Source organism: Aulonocara stuartgranti (assembly GCF_965226115.1).
Source record: "Aulonocara stuartgranti genome assembly, chromosome: 5".
Classification (NCBI taxonomy): Eukaryota; Metazoa; Chordata; class Actinopteri; order Cichliformes; family Cichlidae; genus Aulonocara; species Aulonocara stuartgranti.
In genome coordinates, this window is record NC_138943.1 from 36448161 (window position 1) to 36466356 (window position 18196).

At 43.3% G+C, this 18196-nt stretch overlaps 1 protein-coding gene across 1 annotated transcript; it reads right to left on the reverse strand.

The window, feature by feature from the left end:
* Positions 1 to 5872: 5872 nt before the first annotated feature.
* LOC309706441 (zinc finger protein ZXDC) lies at positions 5873 to 14679 on the reverse strand. The gene is made up of 10 exons (XM_082532987.1): positions 12626 to 14679; positions 11826 to 11978; positions 11216 to 11294; positions 10226 to 10356; positions 9907 to 10077; positions 8899 to 9680; positions 8368 to 8452; positions 8114 to 8286; positions 6739 to 6840; positions 5873 to 6584 (listed from the first exon to the last, which is right to left on the reverse strand). The coding sequence occupies exons 1-10, from the start codon at positions 14616 to 14618 to the stop codon at positions 6498 to 6500; spliced, it is 3756 nt and encodes a 1251-aa protein (XP_082389113.1). The 5' UTR covers positions 14619 to 14679; the 3' UTR covers positions 5873 to 6497.
* Between the last annotated feature and the right edge of the window lie 3517 nt (positions 14680 to 18196).

Consider the following 18196-nt stretch of genomic DNA (forward strand, 5'->3'; position numbering starts at 1 on the left):
GCCAGTGAGGCATCAGTCCTAGATGTTGCCTGGTTATTGCTTCTGTAGTTGATAATGTGATTGATCCCCTGCCACATTTTTCTGGGGTCGTTGTCAGCAAAGTGATCTTCAATCCTCCTCCTATAGGCAGCCTTAGCTTTCCTGATGCCTCTACTCAGGTCTGCCCTGGCCGCCCTATATGCAGCCCTGTCCCCTGACTTGAAGGCAGTGTTGCGGCTTTTTAGGAGGGATTGCACTTCGCTATTCATCCAGGGTTTTTGATTTGGAAACACCCTGACCCTTTTGTTGACGGTGACATTGTCAACACAGTTCCTGATGTACAAGAGTACAGTGTCCGTGTACTCCTGGAGGTTGTGGCTGGAGAATAAATCCCATACAGTTGTTGAGAAGCAGTCCTGCAGTTGAGAAAGGGCTCCTTCAGGCCAGGTTTTTATTGTCTTTGTCTGGGGCTTTGTTTTTCTCAGCAGGGGGGTGTAGGTGGGGGTGAGGGACATGCAGAGGTGGTCAGATCCAGCCAGGTGGGGGAGGGGTGTCGCTCTGAAAGCATGCCTGATGTTTGAATAGACATGGTCCAAAGTGTGTTCTCCTCTCGTAGCAAAGTCCACGAACTGGACAAATTTAGGAAGCACAGTCTTTAGGCACGCTTTGTTAAAGTCGCCGGCGACAATAAAAACCCCATCGGGGTGGGCAAGCTGTTGTTTGTTTATGGTGTTGAGCAAGAGGCTGAGAGCCGTGCTAACGTTAGCATCCGGCGGTATATAAACAGCTATCACAATAACTACTGTAAACTCCCTCGGGATGTAAAAAGGTCTGCACGAGACTGCCAGAACCTCCAAATCAGGAGAACAGTGTGTGTGAATGATCCTGCTGTTACAACACCACTCGTTATGCACGAGTAATGAAGCGTTTGTTCAACTTGAAATGCTACATCCAAATGAACAGAATCAACTTTTGGGGAAAATAATAAGTAATGCACTCAACCGCATGGCCTGTATGCGCGTTCGCCACACAAGACTCCATTACTGAGGATAAAGCATGTTGAAGCACTTTTAAAGTTTGCTGAGCAACACTGAGAGAAGCCAGTGAAACGCTGGGAGAGTAGTCTGGCCAGAAGAGACCCAAATTGAACTCTTTGAATGTGATAATGCACACAATTATTGGAGGTTAAAAGGCACCGCACGTCATCCCAAAAACAGTGAAGTTTGGAGGTGGGAACATCCTGGTGTGGGGCTATTTTCAGCATACAGCACTGGCACGCTTCATATACTTGAGGAAAGAATGAAAGGGAAAATATACCGAGGCATTCTTGATAAAAATCTGCTGCCATCTACCAGGATGATGAAGATGAAATGAGGGTTGACGTGTCAGCAAGATAATGACCCCAAACACACGCAAAGGAAACTCTTAATTAGTTTCAGAGAAAGAGAATAGCCCAGCCAATCACCTGACCTGAATCCTATTAAAAAACTATGAAAAGAACTAAAGGTCAGAGTTCATAGAAAAGGCAAGCAAGCCTTAAAGATTTGATTTGAAGATGATGTGGAATGACTGCAAGCTCTCATCACCAACAAAGGCTTTTGTGTGAAGTGTTAAATACATTTTAGTAAGTGTGTTTAGTACCTTCTTATTTTTCATTATTACACATAACTTCATTCATGGACATCTATGGTTTGATTTCTTTGCAGGTGTGGATTGGATGGGTTGTTGCCAACATCTATTCAATTCAGTTTAATTTTATTTATACAGCGCCAACAACAGTCACCTCAAGGCGTTTTATATTGTATGGTAGACCCTACAATAATACATACAGAGAAAAACCCAACAATCATATGACCTCCTATGAGCAAGCACCTTGGAACAGTGGGAAGGACAAACTCCCTTTTAACAGGAAGAAACCTGCGGCAGCACCAGGCTCAGGGAGGGGCGGGGCCATCTGAGATAACATGACATCTGGTGAGAATGCCATGTTTGCTATGGATACTATAGCTATATTAATTAATTCCATATTCCAGTGACACCAGAAGCCTAGAACTGACATAACTGAATGTAATCCCGAAATTATTAATATTGATCAATTGTCTGTTTTACTAAACCTTAGTTTGTCTAAAGTTTATTAAACCAACTAAGATGGCACCCGTGGGCCTTCTGTTTGTTTAACTTGGAAGTTTCAAACCTAGACCCTCATCAAATAGCAACATTTGCTAATGGTAGTTATCTTAACAAGCCCTCAGCTAGCAAAGTCATCTTGTGCATGTATTTTATTTCTTATGCATCAGCTAGAAAGCAGTGAAGCACGGCTATCAAAACTCAGTAACTAAAATGCAATATCACTAACAGCTATTGGATGCTTCCTCCAGCTAAATCCCATTCCTAGAAATACTGAGGGATTCATATTTTTTGCTAAATTTGGACCTTCCAATAGATGCACTAGTACATTCTATAATACTGCCATACTGTGACATGTGTCACAGAGAATTGTGTAGCGTGCACTTTGGTGTGGGTGTGCATTGATACACCACCTGCACAGACTTATTACTCCTCCCTAAAGAACAATAAAGTCCACATTTGAAACAACTCATGATTTTCCCTCTTGATTAGGTGTAGTTACTAAAAACTATATACGTGTATTTGACACACTGTGAATCAGGAAGGGCTGTGTGCGCTATGTGCACCTTGGAAACTGTTTCTTGGGCTTAACATTATCCCATTTTGGCAGATACCACCTCCGTGTTCCTGTTACATGTAAGGTGTTTCTTGCCTTGACAAACTGGTTGCGGCAGTAATGACTGCCAAGAGACACCGCTCCTGTTTTTAAGACCTAGAAGTTGCATGTTTGTCATCTAAGAAACTGCAGCTGGGCTCATGTTTGGACTTTTGTATTCTGCACTTTATTTAGCTTTTTCCCATGCACTTTTTACTTTTGCTTCAAATGTGGTTAGGTTTAAGCAGTCAAGACTACTTGGTTGGATTTAGGCACTGAAGATTACTTATTTAGATTCAGGAAACAATGTGCTTTGTAATATATTTATTTTGAGCCCTAAGTGGGAAAATCTCCAACTCAGGTCTTTGACTCCACGTGCTATGCCAGTGTACTGATCTGCATGCAGATTTAGGTCGGGTAAGACAATACATTATAATTCCACAAGAACTTATGATACTCCTCATACCTAAGTGTTGGAAGAATGGTCGAAAGATCACTGCGGATCATGAAGAGCTGAGACTTAAATGACGCCTTTATCGGGATTTGCTGTCCCTGTGGGAGTCACGGAGATGCTTCATATGACTTGGTCTCCATCTGCTGGTGTAAATAAGCACTGCATGACTGCACGGCAGGAGAGAGAGATCAACTAGAAATGATTTGCAACATATTTGTCCCCTTAAGAAATGGGGAGAGGACAGTCTATACAAAGGTTTATGGGTTAAATATATAAACAGTCTAAATCCAGAAAATCTCTAGCACTGATAATATTACTATACAAGAGATCTGGAAAAAAAAACTCCTAATACTCGTGGTTCTGTCACAACTGCATTCATTTTGAAAAGAAAATTGTCTGTGCATGTTAATTCAGTGGTACAGTGATTGGTTACCTTCAACTTTTATAACTTCAAACAGGTTTCTTTAATATGTGCTTGCCCATAATCTGGATTATTTATACATACATTATACACAGGTGAAAGATGATGGCTCTACACCTGTCCTGATCACACGTGGCTGGAAAAAGTAAGGGTGCGTTTCAAAAGTGTATTTTGCTCAGGAAGATTTCTCAGTGAGAGATGTGACCAAGTATCTGCATGGCAGCCATAGTAAGAGCTGTTCCAACTCTTCAAATATTGAGGAAAGGAGTTCCAATGGTTGCTTTATGGCTTTCTTTAGCAGATGATACACTGGCCCATCCTTTATGAAAAGAGAGGAGAAAATGCTGTCCCATAATTCATTGCTATGGACCATCCAACCGTTCATGAAAGCAAACGACATAATTAAACACAGCTATGCAGATCATATAAATTTTAACTGTAACTGCATTTTCCATTTCATTCATAGCCTCCGGATATATTTATAATTTTAACAACAATTTGTTGAACTCACAGCTGCACTCTGAACATCACACTGCTGGAAGAAAAACTTTTTTATTGCTGAGTTGTCGCTGAATGAAGAACGCAGGATGCCATATTTGCTCAAGGTTCTGTATAACCAGTCTTCATTAGTAATATCCTTTGTTGTATGACACAGTTTAGGATACATTTTTACTTCAGTATAGTTCTGCTGGATGAAGGGAATATTACTACAGTCAGAAATCCTAAACAGGGAGGAGGACAGGAGTTACACACCATATGATATAATATGGATTTACCAATCAAGGTAAATTATTGGGATGTCACAGTTGCAGGATGATCACCTAACAATGTGCTGTAAAAAATGGAGCCAGTTCACTTCAGTAAAAACCAGCCTTCTGCCAATAGCAGTGAGTTCGTGGTAGTAGTTCATTTCTAACAGAAAACAACGTGTTTGAGTTCTTTTAGTCAACATCACTATTTGAGTTCCACTAGGTCTCAGGACAGAGACATATTTTGGTTAGATATACTTTGTTTAAAGATTGATATCGAAAGGATTATTTAAGTTACATCTGAATATACATTATAACAAAAACTTGAAGCAGTAAAAAATACTGCACCGTTCTATAAACAATTCTATTTTACTTTCATCCACTGTATTTGGTGTACGGTACCAATCAGTGTTATATAAAAAATCTAATAAAATCATAATTAAAAAGTCAAAAAATGTGTTTATCGGAGCAGAATTTTGATCCAGTGTTATAGATTTAGGCCTGGCGTGGTCGGGCCAAAGTGATTCGTTTTTTCCATGAGGCCCTAAAGCCCTGGCGACACTGCTGGGTCCAGCTAAGAAAATGTGATTTGAATTCACTTTTAAAACTATACAGTGAGTGACCCCTTTATTCAATCCTTATGTTAGGTGCATGCCTACACGGGAAGCTGTAACTGCACATTTGCCTGTCCTGGCTGAACTGGACCTGCTCATCGTCTGTGCTGTTGCTGCATTTTAGAGTATTTTTGAACATTTTTATTGGAATTATGCGCTTCACTTTTTGGTGAGTAAAATTCCCAAACCTTTTTCCTGCCAGTGTCAGTGGTTAAATGTGTCTGTGGTGTTTGAGGCCACTTTAACTTGGTTTGATTTCAGGAGAAAATCAAAGATTATCCAGACCTTCAAGAATCTGAGATAATTTATCTGAATTTCAAGATCGGGTCCACACCTCCATATGGCCCTACAAGCAGTACATACTCATGCCCCTCCCTCAGTTAATTCACTTCTCATTAGTACAGGTGATCTGTGGCCAGTCCCCTCTGAGGCCTTCCCCAAACGGCAGCCTCAATTCATGCTCAAGACATCGGCCACCATCTACTAGAAACGCTGTCACATCTAAATAAGGATGTGCTCCCAGCTAGATTTACTCGTAGTTTAACTGGGTAGTTCAAATAGATTACATAGTAATTAAATGTTAGCTGCACAGAGGGAGTTATATATGCCACTCTGTTTGTATTGGCTAAATGGGACATTTAAAAATAAATGATAGCACAAAAACCCATGTGACCAAACTTTGCAGTTTGTTATTGACAGCACTTCTTCCATTACTCACGCTCTATTTTTAAACCTCTGATTGTTTTTGCCTTTTCTAAAACTGAGCTGCTGCCGACTGGTCCTTGCTCCAAACTCTGTTTCTTCTGTGAGATGATCAGCTTCATCAGTACTATGACTTAACACATTCTGTACAGGGATACTTCCTTACTAAATTAATCTCCCCTTTGTGACATTTAACCGAACAAAGTGAAATGACTGCTACTTCACACGCTCTTCTGATTGTGCTTTGAGTCTTTAATTCTTCTGCGTCTGGCTCTGCCATTCTGTAAACCCGTAGCTATTAATAAATAAACTGAAATCATCATAAGAAGGGAGTTACTCATGTATACAAATGCATGGACAGGCATGTTTTCAACATGGAATTACTGCTGCCATAGAAAAATAAATCTAAGAAAACACAAGAGAAAAGAACAACAAATAAAGCAGGTAACCTGCCGGTGGAGGCGTGCACAGCGTGAAGCATGAGTTCATAAGGCAACTGGAGAATACACAGCGCACTGTGTGTGCATGTGAGTGGCAATGTGGCACTGTGGAACAGACATCATTACTGTTAACACCCACAGAGGACGGAGCAGCCTCTGACACGACTGTGCTCTCAGGCTTTGAATTTGGTACAAACTGGACTTAAAATAATACGGCAACATTCTCAACAAAGAATCCTCTTTTCTTCTTCTCAAGGTGCATTATCTGCTGAATCATGACCACAAACTCCATGGAGCACATGTCCAAAAAGCCCTTCGAGGGTGAGGCAACTGTTTGATGAAATCTATCATCTCATGTAAACTGTGGATGGAGGCCAGCTGCTGATTGACCTCTGACCCCGCAGCAGTATAGGTGGTCACTCCAAGTCCTGAAGGTTGATTGTGCTTCCTGTGAACTGGGAGTTGTCAGAGCCATTGTCGTCCTCTGTAATCACCGAAGACTCCTGTGGAGAAAAGCATCACGGCTCAGTTCTCTAAAGGCTGACGGTGTCACTAATCTGTGGCTATTACAAAGGACAAACAACCGATTCCATAACAGAAAGTCAAAGCACAAATGCAGTCGAATGTCTCTTTAACGACAGAAAAGATTACTCCCACCTGTAAAATGTTGACAGGCAGGTCAACAGTGAGCTGAGAGTGGGAGCTGGAGGGCTGAGAGCTCAACTGGAAGGCCAGGTCTCCATCACTGGCTGGGTCATCCTGCGTGTTCACACATTGATTAGACACTCCAACAACCGCTGTGCATTAGTGGTGCTGTTCAGTGCACAAAAGTACGTGAAAAGAAAAACAGTCCCTAGTTGGATGTTTCTATTCATTTTTTACTAATTTACTAGTTGATCAGACAGGAGAAAGAAATCAGATTAACGGAGATTTCACACTTGGAACTCTGAAACTAAACATACAGTGTTTTATGTGTGGGTGTGGCTAGCATTAGCTGTGCTAGCATTAGCTGTGCTAGCATTAGCTGTGCTAGCATTAGCTGTGCTAGCAGCACCAACTTTCATGAGGTCTGTGCAGAATGTTTCTACACTTTGAGTTATTTTACATCATTCAACTTTTTCCACTTCGGCCGCCACACAGAGACCTTTGCTTCAGGTGTTTCCTGATACTGAGCCGAGGAACTGGGTTTCACTTTCACCAATGTCCTTGTAGCTTCTGGCATATATAGCCCTGTTCCATTATGGCCTACACAGGTTGGCTCGACATGGTTTTTAGGGTTTTCCATTAGGTGATAGTACCTGTTACCAGGTACTTTTTTTTAGTCATGAAGTGATCTGAAAATGTGACGTCATCAGACTGCATGCCACTGATTGGCTATTCAATGTCATGAGTGTCTCCTTCATGAAAATCAAAAACCGCCAGTTTTGAAACCTGGCAACGAGGGACAAGGCTGCACAAAAACAGCACGGTGGTCCCCAAATGTGACAAAAACCCACAGACAGCAGCAGGTATACCATCGCCAGTCATCCTCCTTTGTTCGTGTGGCATACAAATGATGTCACAGGAGTACAGGCAATTGCTATAAAACGACCCGACGCACATAAGTTGGTACTTGATTGTAATGGGAAACAATAATACAGCTGGTGTTAATGGCACACATTTGACAAAATGGTAAAAACAAGCCTCAGACAGAACAACTCCCTGTAGCCAGTGTTAAACTGGCACTTTAATGAGCTTATGGGATGTTGCTCTGCACTTATACTGTGTTCTTAGTTCCCAAATAGCAACTAATATGTTTTCACGGTACACAAAAGGTCAATTTCACACTGTGCAGTAAAAATGCACGAAAAGGAATTAAAATTCTGTGGAACAAATTCTCATTAAAACAAAGGCAAGTGCCCAGACAGTAGCAGTGGCGAGTTATCCAAATCATGAGCTTATTTGAATCGTAAGTATCACGGTTTGGTCTAGACAGCTTTATGTTTTCTGACCAGGGCAGATTTGCCACCTTCCCCAACTTGTCATATCTCACCTGCAGCAGGTGGATCTGGACATACTGGGCACCGGTGATGGGGTCACGGAGAGTCAGGCCCCCATTCGCTACTGCAGCTCCATCACCATAGCGAGCCCCAGAGGGAGCGAGTGGTCCTGGAGCTGTGGCAGCCTTTGTTCCTTTAGCTTTTCTCTGACCTGAGCTTGAAGTCCCTGGACAAGTCAAAGGAAAGTCTTGTCAGTCTAACAGTTACTGGAGCTTTGGCTAGCATGAAACTAAAGAAAGTAAGTTACCGGAGGAGGCCGAGGGGCCTCTCTGCTTCTTCTTCTTAGCCAGCTGGATGGCTCTGTAGTCAGTCCTAGCCGAGCCCCCACTCTCCTGTCAAGCAAAATGGGAGCATGTTAGGTTTGCACCACCTTTCATCATCTGTCTGTTGACTACTTTCTCTACTGACTGTGATTAATCTTGTTAAATATGTGCCACCACTGAAAAACATTTTGTCAAATAAAAAAGGACATTCATGCAAAGATCCGAAGACTGAAAAACAACAAAGAAAGAAAAAAAACATCTGAGACGATGGCTATATCTTTTTCCATTTCTAGATGAAAGAATGGAGACTGACAATTCATTATCAAAGACCCTTTATATGTCATTGAACTATGAGTCTTTTTTGGTTTTGTTACAGAAAGGTGAGCAGGGTCCTTACCCAACCGGTTACCGTTCGAGATAAAAAGGAAAGCTTGTATGCCTGAAAGTCGCAAATGTATTTTCTGTATCAGCTGTGTTTCGATTGGTTTATTGAATCTGTGAGTATCTATGCTCACCAGGAAACTGCTTGGTGACACAGAACTGAGCTCCGAATCTTTCTGTGGGCTGAAGCTGCTGCTGTGACCAGGAAAGACAAACTGAGTGAGCACTTTTCCTCCCTCCTGGGGTCCCAGCACCTCCACACAACCCAACAGAGTCCCAGCACCTCCTTGGCCACCCACCTCCACCTTAGATGGTGAGCCAAGGAGCTCGGCAACGGGAGCTACAGCCAGGGAGGCTGTGGGTTCCACGCTCAAGGAGCTGGACGAGCTGAGTGGGTGCTGCAGAGTGGGGTCCACAGTGGCACCAGCACCCTGCATAGTAAGGGCAGTGAGGGTTCCCAGCGCCTCTGGGGTAACTGTCTGCACATCGTCCAGGTTAAGGGTGCCTTGTGGGCGCAGGACGTCACTTGCCGTTCCCTCCAGGTTGTGGTGGGGGGTCATGTCGGCATTGGCTGCCAATATAAGAGGGTCCACAGCCTTGGCCATTGTGGTGTTAGTGCTGGTAACAAGTGTAGTTCCCACTGAAGAGGGGTCGATGGTCAGGATGCCAGAGCTGACCAGGGAGAGGTCCATTGTGAACGGGCCATTAGACGTAGCCCCACCAACTGGGATTCCCACTCCAATGCCTGTAGTGGGTGCAGTTCCTCCAGGCACAGAAGAGAACAGAGAGCTGAGGTCCAGGTTTGTCAGCTGGTCGCCCCCAGCAATACCAGATCCTGCAACCGTGGTAGGTGTGGAACTAACGAGCTCATTACTGGGGGTCAGGGTTGGTGTGGTCTCCATCTGACTGAGAACATCTGGGAAGGAAAACAAAAAAAACAACCCCAAGTTAAAAATGAACATCTCAGGAACAACGGCAAGTGGAATAAAAGTTTAAAACTGTTACACAAGAAAGAAGGAACGGTTTCCATCCATCGCCCCACATGGAAACAGAAAACAGTTGGGTGGTGTTTTATAGATGTTCACAGACAGTACGAGACTCGCAGTGCTGGGGAACTTTAAGTCTGCAGAACAATTACTAACCAGGACTGAGGTGGTGATGTTTGAGCATGTGGCTCTTAAGGCTGCTGCGGGACGAGAAGTGTTTGGAGCAGTTGGCCACAGGGCAGCGAGTCCTCAGGGTGCTGGCGTCCTGCTTATGCTTTTTGGAGTGGATGTAGAGGCTGCTACGTGCTGAAAACTTGGCATTACAACCTGAAAAACACAAAGGAGGCACATGTTACTGAAATCAGTCACCATGAAACACTGGTCTTAAGTAAATATTTCAGGGAGAAAATGTGAACATTTGTCTCGTGGAAAATTATTACAGTTTTGTTGTTGTTCCTTTATAAAAGGTTTGTACCTTCTGCATGGCACTGAAAAGGCTTCGTGCCTAGATGGGTAATACTGTGTCCTTTGAGGTGCTCGGCCCGGGTGAAGGACTTCCCACAACCCTCCTCTGAGCAGACAAAGCGCCGATCATCATCATGTTTCCTTATAGACACACACATTTAAAACAAAGTAAGAAAAGTCATAGCACAAAAACAGAATTTCATTTACATTTTGTTACATCAAACTGAAGCTAAACTTAACAAGGAATCAAAGCCTTTCAAAGTCAAACTGCACCAGTAAAACAGAACTGCAGTGACAAGCTCAAGTTCACTAAAACAAAAACAGGCATGTAACAGCAATCACACTTCCTGTAGTGGCAAAACATTCCCACAGACAGCACGGAAGAGGAGGGTGTATGCTGCTTTTCGCAAGGCTCCATTTAGGCATTTTGCTAAGACTGTTTTGGGTATTTGGAGCCAAGGAAGCATATGATGAGAGTTATACCAAGCAACACCCTGTCAATCAAAAGGTAGCCACATCCTACATTATAATAGAGCTTTATTCTATATAACTTGACATAAAACCCTAACATACTAAATGAGTATCAACACTGTAGTGAAGACTCGCAACTAGATGACCTTTACAGAGAAAACTTCACATTTTCATAACCTTGTTCGTTCAAACCTTTATGCAAAGAACACAAAACTAAAATTGACATGGTCAGCTTATCTAACAAGGTTTGTTCTCACCGCACGATGTAGACATTCACTCCCTTTATTCCTTTGATAACTTTGTTAGATGTTATAAAACATTACTTCAGGTTTCTGTTTATTGCCTTTAGGAACATGTAGAAAATACACAAAAGGAAAAGCTGCGTTGCATCAGATCTAGCTATCAGCTATTTTCCATCTGCAGTCGCAGAAAGATACTTTATCAGGAGTTCCTAACAGTAAGTTACACACAAATGGAGTGTGTCCACTATTTTACACCATGATCAAAGCATAAATTAATAAGCACTCACCTTTTATGTCGGAGCAACTTTGACATGCTTGTAAAAGACCAGCCGCAGCCCTCGGAGTCACAGACAAACGGTCTCTCGCCTGGAGAGAGGAAGTTACAAGTTTCATTCCTAATGCTACACTACACCTACTGCTGCAAGGATCCTCACTTCACAAATCTTTTAATGTGAGCTGGATCGAGATTTTTTTGGCCGATTTTCTTTCGGAACGCTAGAGCTGCTGATTGGTTTTGTCCTTCTAAGAACTAAAAGTGACAACATACACACTTATGTTTGTGATTTCTATTTAACTCAATGCTCATAAAAAACAAACAAAAAACACAATTATTGGCCTTTTTAAATAACTTACAGCTATACATATTCCCCACAAAAGCATCAGGTTTACTTGTCACTCCAAGCTCAGAAAGAACTTTTACTCTCTGCATTAGTGTTAGTGTTCTGAAGAACAATCACAGCTAATGTGTTTGGATTTGCGGCACTGCAGCTGACTGCTTCACAAAAATGTATTAGGAATAAGCCAGAGTTAATTTAGTAGACTACATGCTGCTTTTTAAAAAAATCAACCACAGAAAACAACAGGCCCAGCTGAACCGACCCTTAAATCTCAATTTACCCGTGTGACTCCTCATGTGGATCTTGAGACGACAGGCCTTATCATAGGTCTTGTCACAGCCTGGGTAGGTGCACATGAAGTGGCCAGTTTCTCTGAAGTGAGTGCGATTGTGGGAGAACAGAGCACTGAAGGTGATGAAGGTTTTCTCACAGCCTGCATAGGATAGAAAGACAAACATGTAGGACACCAACGGTACCATAAAGGCGCATTTTATATGTATATACTTTTTCATCATATTCTGTTAAACAGAAACTGCTATAATCATGTACCCTCATACTGAACATAGATCAGTGCATCTACATTTAACTCTTGTGAGACAAAAGCTCAGGATTCAGACTGCTTTTAACACTCACCTTTAAACAGTTTTTTCTACTACTGGTTATAAACGATGTCTGAAGGGATCCAGAATATGGTCATCTGGGAACTTTGGCCCCACCCACCTGCTGCTTTAAGTTTGTTTAGCTAGGGCAGCCACAGAGTTTGTTTAAAACCGGTAGGAGTTAAAACAGCTCGTTTCAGAGGTTGATACTGAGTCCCAGTATCAGATAAATTTGGAATATTTTTGAACTGCAAGACATGCAAAGCTATTCTAGCACAGATAATGAATAGAAATGTGTAGCAGGGAATAAGTAAATGCCCTGTGTTGCTCAAAACACGTCAAACCTTCTGGTAAAGTGCTTCATATCATAGCAGTGATGTTGTGGAGTACCCATCAGCCAATTCCAAGAGCAGAATAAAAAGCTAGAAATTCCAAATAGTTACATAAAAGCACAAAATTCACAGTTTGATGTATGAGTTACCTGGGAATTCACATTTGTGAGGCCTCTGTGGCTCAAAGTGGACCCTCTGATGGTTGGTGAGCCGGGTAGCACTGCGAAACCTCTCGTTGCAGACCTCGCAGGCAAAGGCGTTATCCTGCTCGTGGACTTTGACGTGAGCCTTGAGGTTGTAGACAGTGGTAAAACGCCGCCCACAGCCTTCAAACTGGCACGTATGTGGCCGCTGCTTGTTGTGGGACTGGAGATGCCGCTTCAGCTTGTAGGAGGTGGCAAATGCCCAGCCGCAGCCTTCCACAGTGCACTGATATGGACGTGGGTCCTCAGCATGGTTTAGGAGGTGAACCTTGAGTTTCTGTCGTGTGTCAAATGTGGAGGGGCAGCCTGGTTCTGGGCAGTCAAAGGTGGACACGGTGTCTTTCTTGGACCTGATTACTGGTACAGAGTGACACTCTTCATTGTCACAGCCAGCTACAGCGGCTTCGGGAGGAGGAGGGCCCATATCTGCTTCTGTTACTGCACATAGTGACCCTGCCTCCTGCTTGGCACAGGAGTCCAGTGAAGTACCTAGCTCTGACAGGGAGCAGTCATCCACCAGAGCCAGCTCTGAGTCGCTGACAGACAAACCAGGTGTGGGCTCTTCCTGATGGCTGGAACTGGCTACTGCCAGTGTGCTGATCTTCCCGATCGATTTAGTACCACTGTCATAGTTGAGGAGAACAATATCTTCATGATCTTTCATTCCTAAGTGCTCCTTTAAGCTAACCATGTCATCCTCCTTATGTACATAGCCCTCGGGTGGGGCAGCAAGAGTTAGTACCCCGTTTTCAATAGTCACTATGATGCTTTGGTTGTTTATCGTGATAGTTCCGGAAAATGTTTCGCTAGCAGGCGGACTTGTGGAGGCCGTGACCGGGGTTGTACTGCCCTGCGCCGCCGCTGAATCTGTACCAAAGTCCGATGTGTCCATGGCTTCCACGATCCCCGCAGTCCCTGAAATCAAGGTACTGCTCTCGTCAACGCGAGGCTGCGACGAGAGCTCCCTGACCAGTTTACCTTCGCTGCTTTCGGTGCACATCTGGCCACAAATCCTATCGCCATATTTGTTTGTCAAAACAACGTCTTCGACGGTGGGGTGGTAGGCAGTCTGTTTAACGTTACCCGCCGCGGGATTATCGTTCAGTAAATTGAAAACATGCTCAGGTTTCAAGCCCTGTGTATCGAGGCAGTTCAAAGTGTCATTAGATTCACATGAAACAACGTTACTGCGGTTTCCAGCCTCCATGGGGCCACAGGGACTTGCTTTGGAACACTGCTTTTTACCTTTCATTTGATCGCCATCCTCAGGCACATCCGGGCGCTGTTTACTTGTCTCGCCGCTGCCTTCGTCTTGAACGACATTAAAAAGAACATAAAACTCCTGGGTGGTTTGTTCCGCCAGGTTTACCGTGCTCAAGTTCCCCAGCGCCGCAGCGCTATGGCTGGCTACTGAGGGCTGTTTGCAGGAGCCGTCCTCACGCTGCTGCCGTAAAACTGGAAACGTTGGTTGCCGCTGCGGCATCGGTTCCTCTTCCCCTTCAAAGAGAGGCAGCGCCATTTGCATTACAACATCCCCGCTTTCTAATCCGTATTTCCAGGCTGTCTTGACAAACTCCTGTGAAGCTAGTAGGGCACTGAGCTCATTTTCCTTCTCCGGGTTCACGTTATGAAATCCCACGCCCGGTCTGTTACCCGGCAAATTGCTTTTAAGCGTAGTTTGCGGTGCGCTGACAGGCGAACAAGCCACCTCGCTGCCATTTTCCGCCAGTAGGCGAAACGGCGATGTTCTCGGCCTAGTGTTGTTGTTGTTGTCGCTGTGTAGCTCAAGCGACTCCAGCAGCACTTCCGCTTCATTTTCGCTGGAAATAAAATGAGGTATTGACCCCGTTGCCGATCGATGTGGAGACGAAATGCTTCTGTGTAGGGCGCCATGTTGAGACTGAATGTTTTGGGCATCAGAAAGCCCCTGGATTTCCATCTTGGTATCCCTGTAGCAGCGACACGGGAAAAGGCCCGCCCTACTAAATGGATATGATCCATGGAGCCACTACACGGTTTCCAGTGGGCCTAGTGTTGCGTTCAGGGGCAGTATTGAAATTTCAACTTAGGGGTGGATGAACCAACAAGCTTTGGTAGTTAGCAACTACCAAAGCTTTGTCAAGGTCGATAGAACTTCTCTTCAGTTTTCTGCACAGAAGCCTTACATTTAAGAAAACGAATAAAGCCACAGCTGATAGCTAAACTTACAGTCTGCTATTAACAGAGGGACAACCAAATGTCTTTGGGTCAAAAAGTGCAATATATACTGCTGCCCTTAAATGTAATGGTTTGAACCACGAGGAGTACCTGAAGGCAGCAAGAATATGCCATAGTGAAATTGTGATGTGGATAGTGTAGTATTGGATATTTGTGCGGATTGGTTATTATCAATAATACATTTAAGATAACCATTCTACACTATTTATTTATTTTTAACTGAAAAGTGAATCCAAAACTTGGGAAATTCCCGTTTCCAGTTTGGTACAGTTTTTAGTTCGTATTTCTTCCACTAAGTGGCAGTGTAGCAGTATAAAACAACATTTTTCTCCTAAGAGAAAACATTACAGACCTGTTCTGATCAATTTGTGTATATTCTTTTAGTTTTTTGACACACATGGACGACCTAACATCGCCCCCAAAATGAAGCCAAAATGGCCCCTGGTGTCTGGCTGGTCATAAACCCCGCCTCCTCCACGTTAGCATGGTTTATTTCATTATCAGTAGTTCACATCAGGCTGATTTGTGTTCAAGTGGTCTCCTTTCTCATAAGTTTGATTCTAATTACTAACATAATGCTGTTAAATTGGGGTATAACGTCATCATGACCGCTTTGACTGGCAGCTGCGATCAGGGAGAGGTTTGCATATGTCTGTTCTGCAATGGCAGATAGATCAGGGATGCTGAGAGGTCCACTCTCAAAATCCACACCGACTGTTTCAAACTGTATTTAAATACATTTAAAAAGCACCAATAACTCAAAGGTAAATATTATACTGGATAAAGTGCTAGTCTATTTTTTTTGTCTTTTCTTAAAATAAGCAGTTCATATGCCAGCTGTTGGCAGAACTGTAGAACTGAAAAAAAAATGTAAGAGCAGAACTTACTTTCAGATTTGAGGGATAGACTTTACATTTCATGTTTTGTGATGATTCTGTTCTCGTTTTTATTACAGAAAGCTGCCCTCAGACCTCAGCACCGCCCAGTGACAACAGACAAATCATCCTGTATGTTCACTGTTTGTAGAAACTCCAAAATTAACTTGTGAAAAAAGTCTAAAGTACCACATGATGTGAAAGTTGCAGCTTTTTAAAGACAAAAAATCAAATCAAAGGGATTAATCATCCATATAACAGTTTCACTATATAGGAGCATAAACACTACCTCAGTTGTTTTTTCAGAGAGCTGCTGATCTCAGACCTTCACAGCTTCTCTTTTAACACTGAATGTACTCAATTGGTTCCTTAGTCTACCTTAAATGTCACATATATTGACCGTTACCTGCACCGTCACATAGTGCATATTTACACTACCCAGCTGGTTGTGGATTGTGCTTCTGGCACACCAGAGTGTCTCTTATTTGATAATTAAAGATTTGGCAACCCTAGCTCGGGGTTAGAGCTTATCCCAGCTATCATTGGGTGAGAGGAGGGGTACACACTGGACAGGTCACCAGTCTGCTGCAGAGCTAATACAGAGAGACAGACAACCATTCTCACTCATATTTATACCTATGGGTAATTTAGAATCCCTATTTAACCTAACCTCAGTAACTGCACGTCTTTGGACTGTGGGAGGAAGCCGGACTACCTGGAGAGAACCCACATTTAATATGTTCGTTTAAAACGTAATGTAGACTCTGATCAAGGGACAAGATTTGAGAATCATCCACTGGGCTAATAATGTTTATTTTCCCTTTAAAAAAACATGAACAGTACAAATAAAACAGCATGTTAAGTCACTGCTATCTTTTTCCCCTTCTTTCAGCTGCTCCCTTTAATGTTCGCCACAGTGGATCATTTGTCTCCATCTCACCCTATACCCAGCATCCTAATCTGTCACACCAACTGTTTGCGTGTCCTCCATCCCTAAATCCACTCTGTGTTCTTATTTCTTCCATATCCACTATCTCTTCTTTGCACAAGTCCAGATGATCTGAGCCTGCCTCGCTAACTATGACTCCAAAGTTGGTGCCCTCTGACCAGTTGGTGGTGGTCAGAGGGCCCGGTGGCGCCAGTGTCCGGCAGCCTCGCCTCTGTCAGTGCGCCCCAGGGTGGCTGTGGCTACAATGTAGCTGCCATCACCAGTGTGTGAATGTGTGGATGACTGGATGTGTAAAGCGCTTTGGGGTCCATAGGGACTAAGTAAAGTGCTATATAAATACAGGCCATTTACCATTTACCTTTCCAAAACACTCTACCTGAGCCGTCCTTCTCTATACTCTTGGTCTGGTCACTCCCACTGAAAATCTTAGCATCCTCAGTGCTGCCTCCTCCAGCTTCACCTTCACCATCTCCAAACCACACATAGCCGGTCTCACTACTGTCTAGTAAACGTTCCCTTTCACTCTTGCCATAGTGCTGCTCACTTACTGTAACTTGTCTTCTTCGCATTTAGCTTCAAAAACTTTTTTCCGTAGCTTAAAGTCCGTTGCCTTCTTCATTCCTCCACAGGTATATCATCGGCACCCTTCCACTCTAATCTTCGTTACTAATCCTCTGCACTTCCTAATTCACTAACTGTCTGACATTTGTCCTCTTCTCTCTCAATTTCTCTATTCAAGGCACTCCTCCCATATTCTCAGCACACTCTTATTATATTTCTGTCTCCATGCTTAATCACTCTAACCTGCTGCACATCCTTTCTAACTTCATCTCTCTGCCTAGCAAATGATGCATCACCACCATCTCTTTGTCCTCTTTCTTATGCTCAGAGGAAACACGTGCCGCTTTTGGGCAGTTTCTCTCACCACTTTAGCTGTACTTTCCCAGTCATCTGAATATTCTTCCCTACCTTCCTGAGCCTGTTTTAACTCACCACTAAACTCTGCAAAGCATTCTTCCTTCTTCACTTCCTCCATTTAATCCTTGCCACTGCATTCACTCACTTCTTCTTCATGATTTCATGATTTCCTAGACAATTTCTGACATCCGCCCATTAGTTTCCAGCTTCAAGTTCATGATCCTGTCTGACATTCAACTCCATAGCACTCCTTCAAGATTCCCCGTTCTCCATTTCATTTCCTATCTGCACTGTAGTAATAGAGTTTGAATCCACGTCCAATGCTCCTGGCTCTACTTCCCTTCTCCCGCACACACAATATATCTGTCTTCCTTCTCTCCTTCATATCACCCAGCTCTCTCCCTTTACTAGTCATAGTCTTTACTTTTTAAAGTGACTACTCACATCTCCAAACTCCCGCCCTTTTTTCTGTCTCACTGACTCCAAATACACCTCCCCCTTTACTTTTCTTCTGTCTTCAGCTGATAACTAAAAGAGGCTAATCAAAATATAGTTACA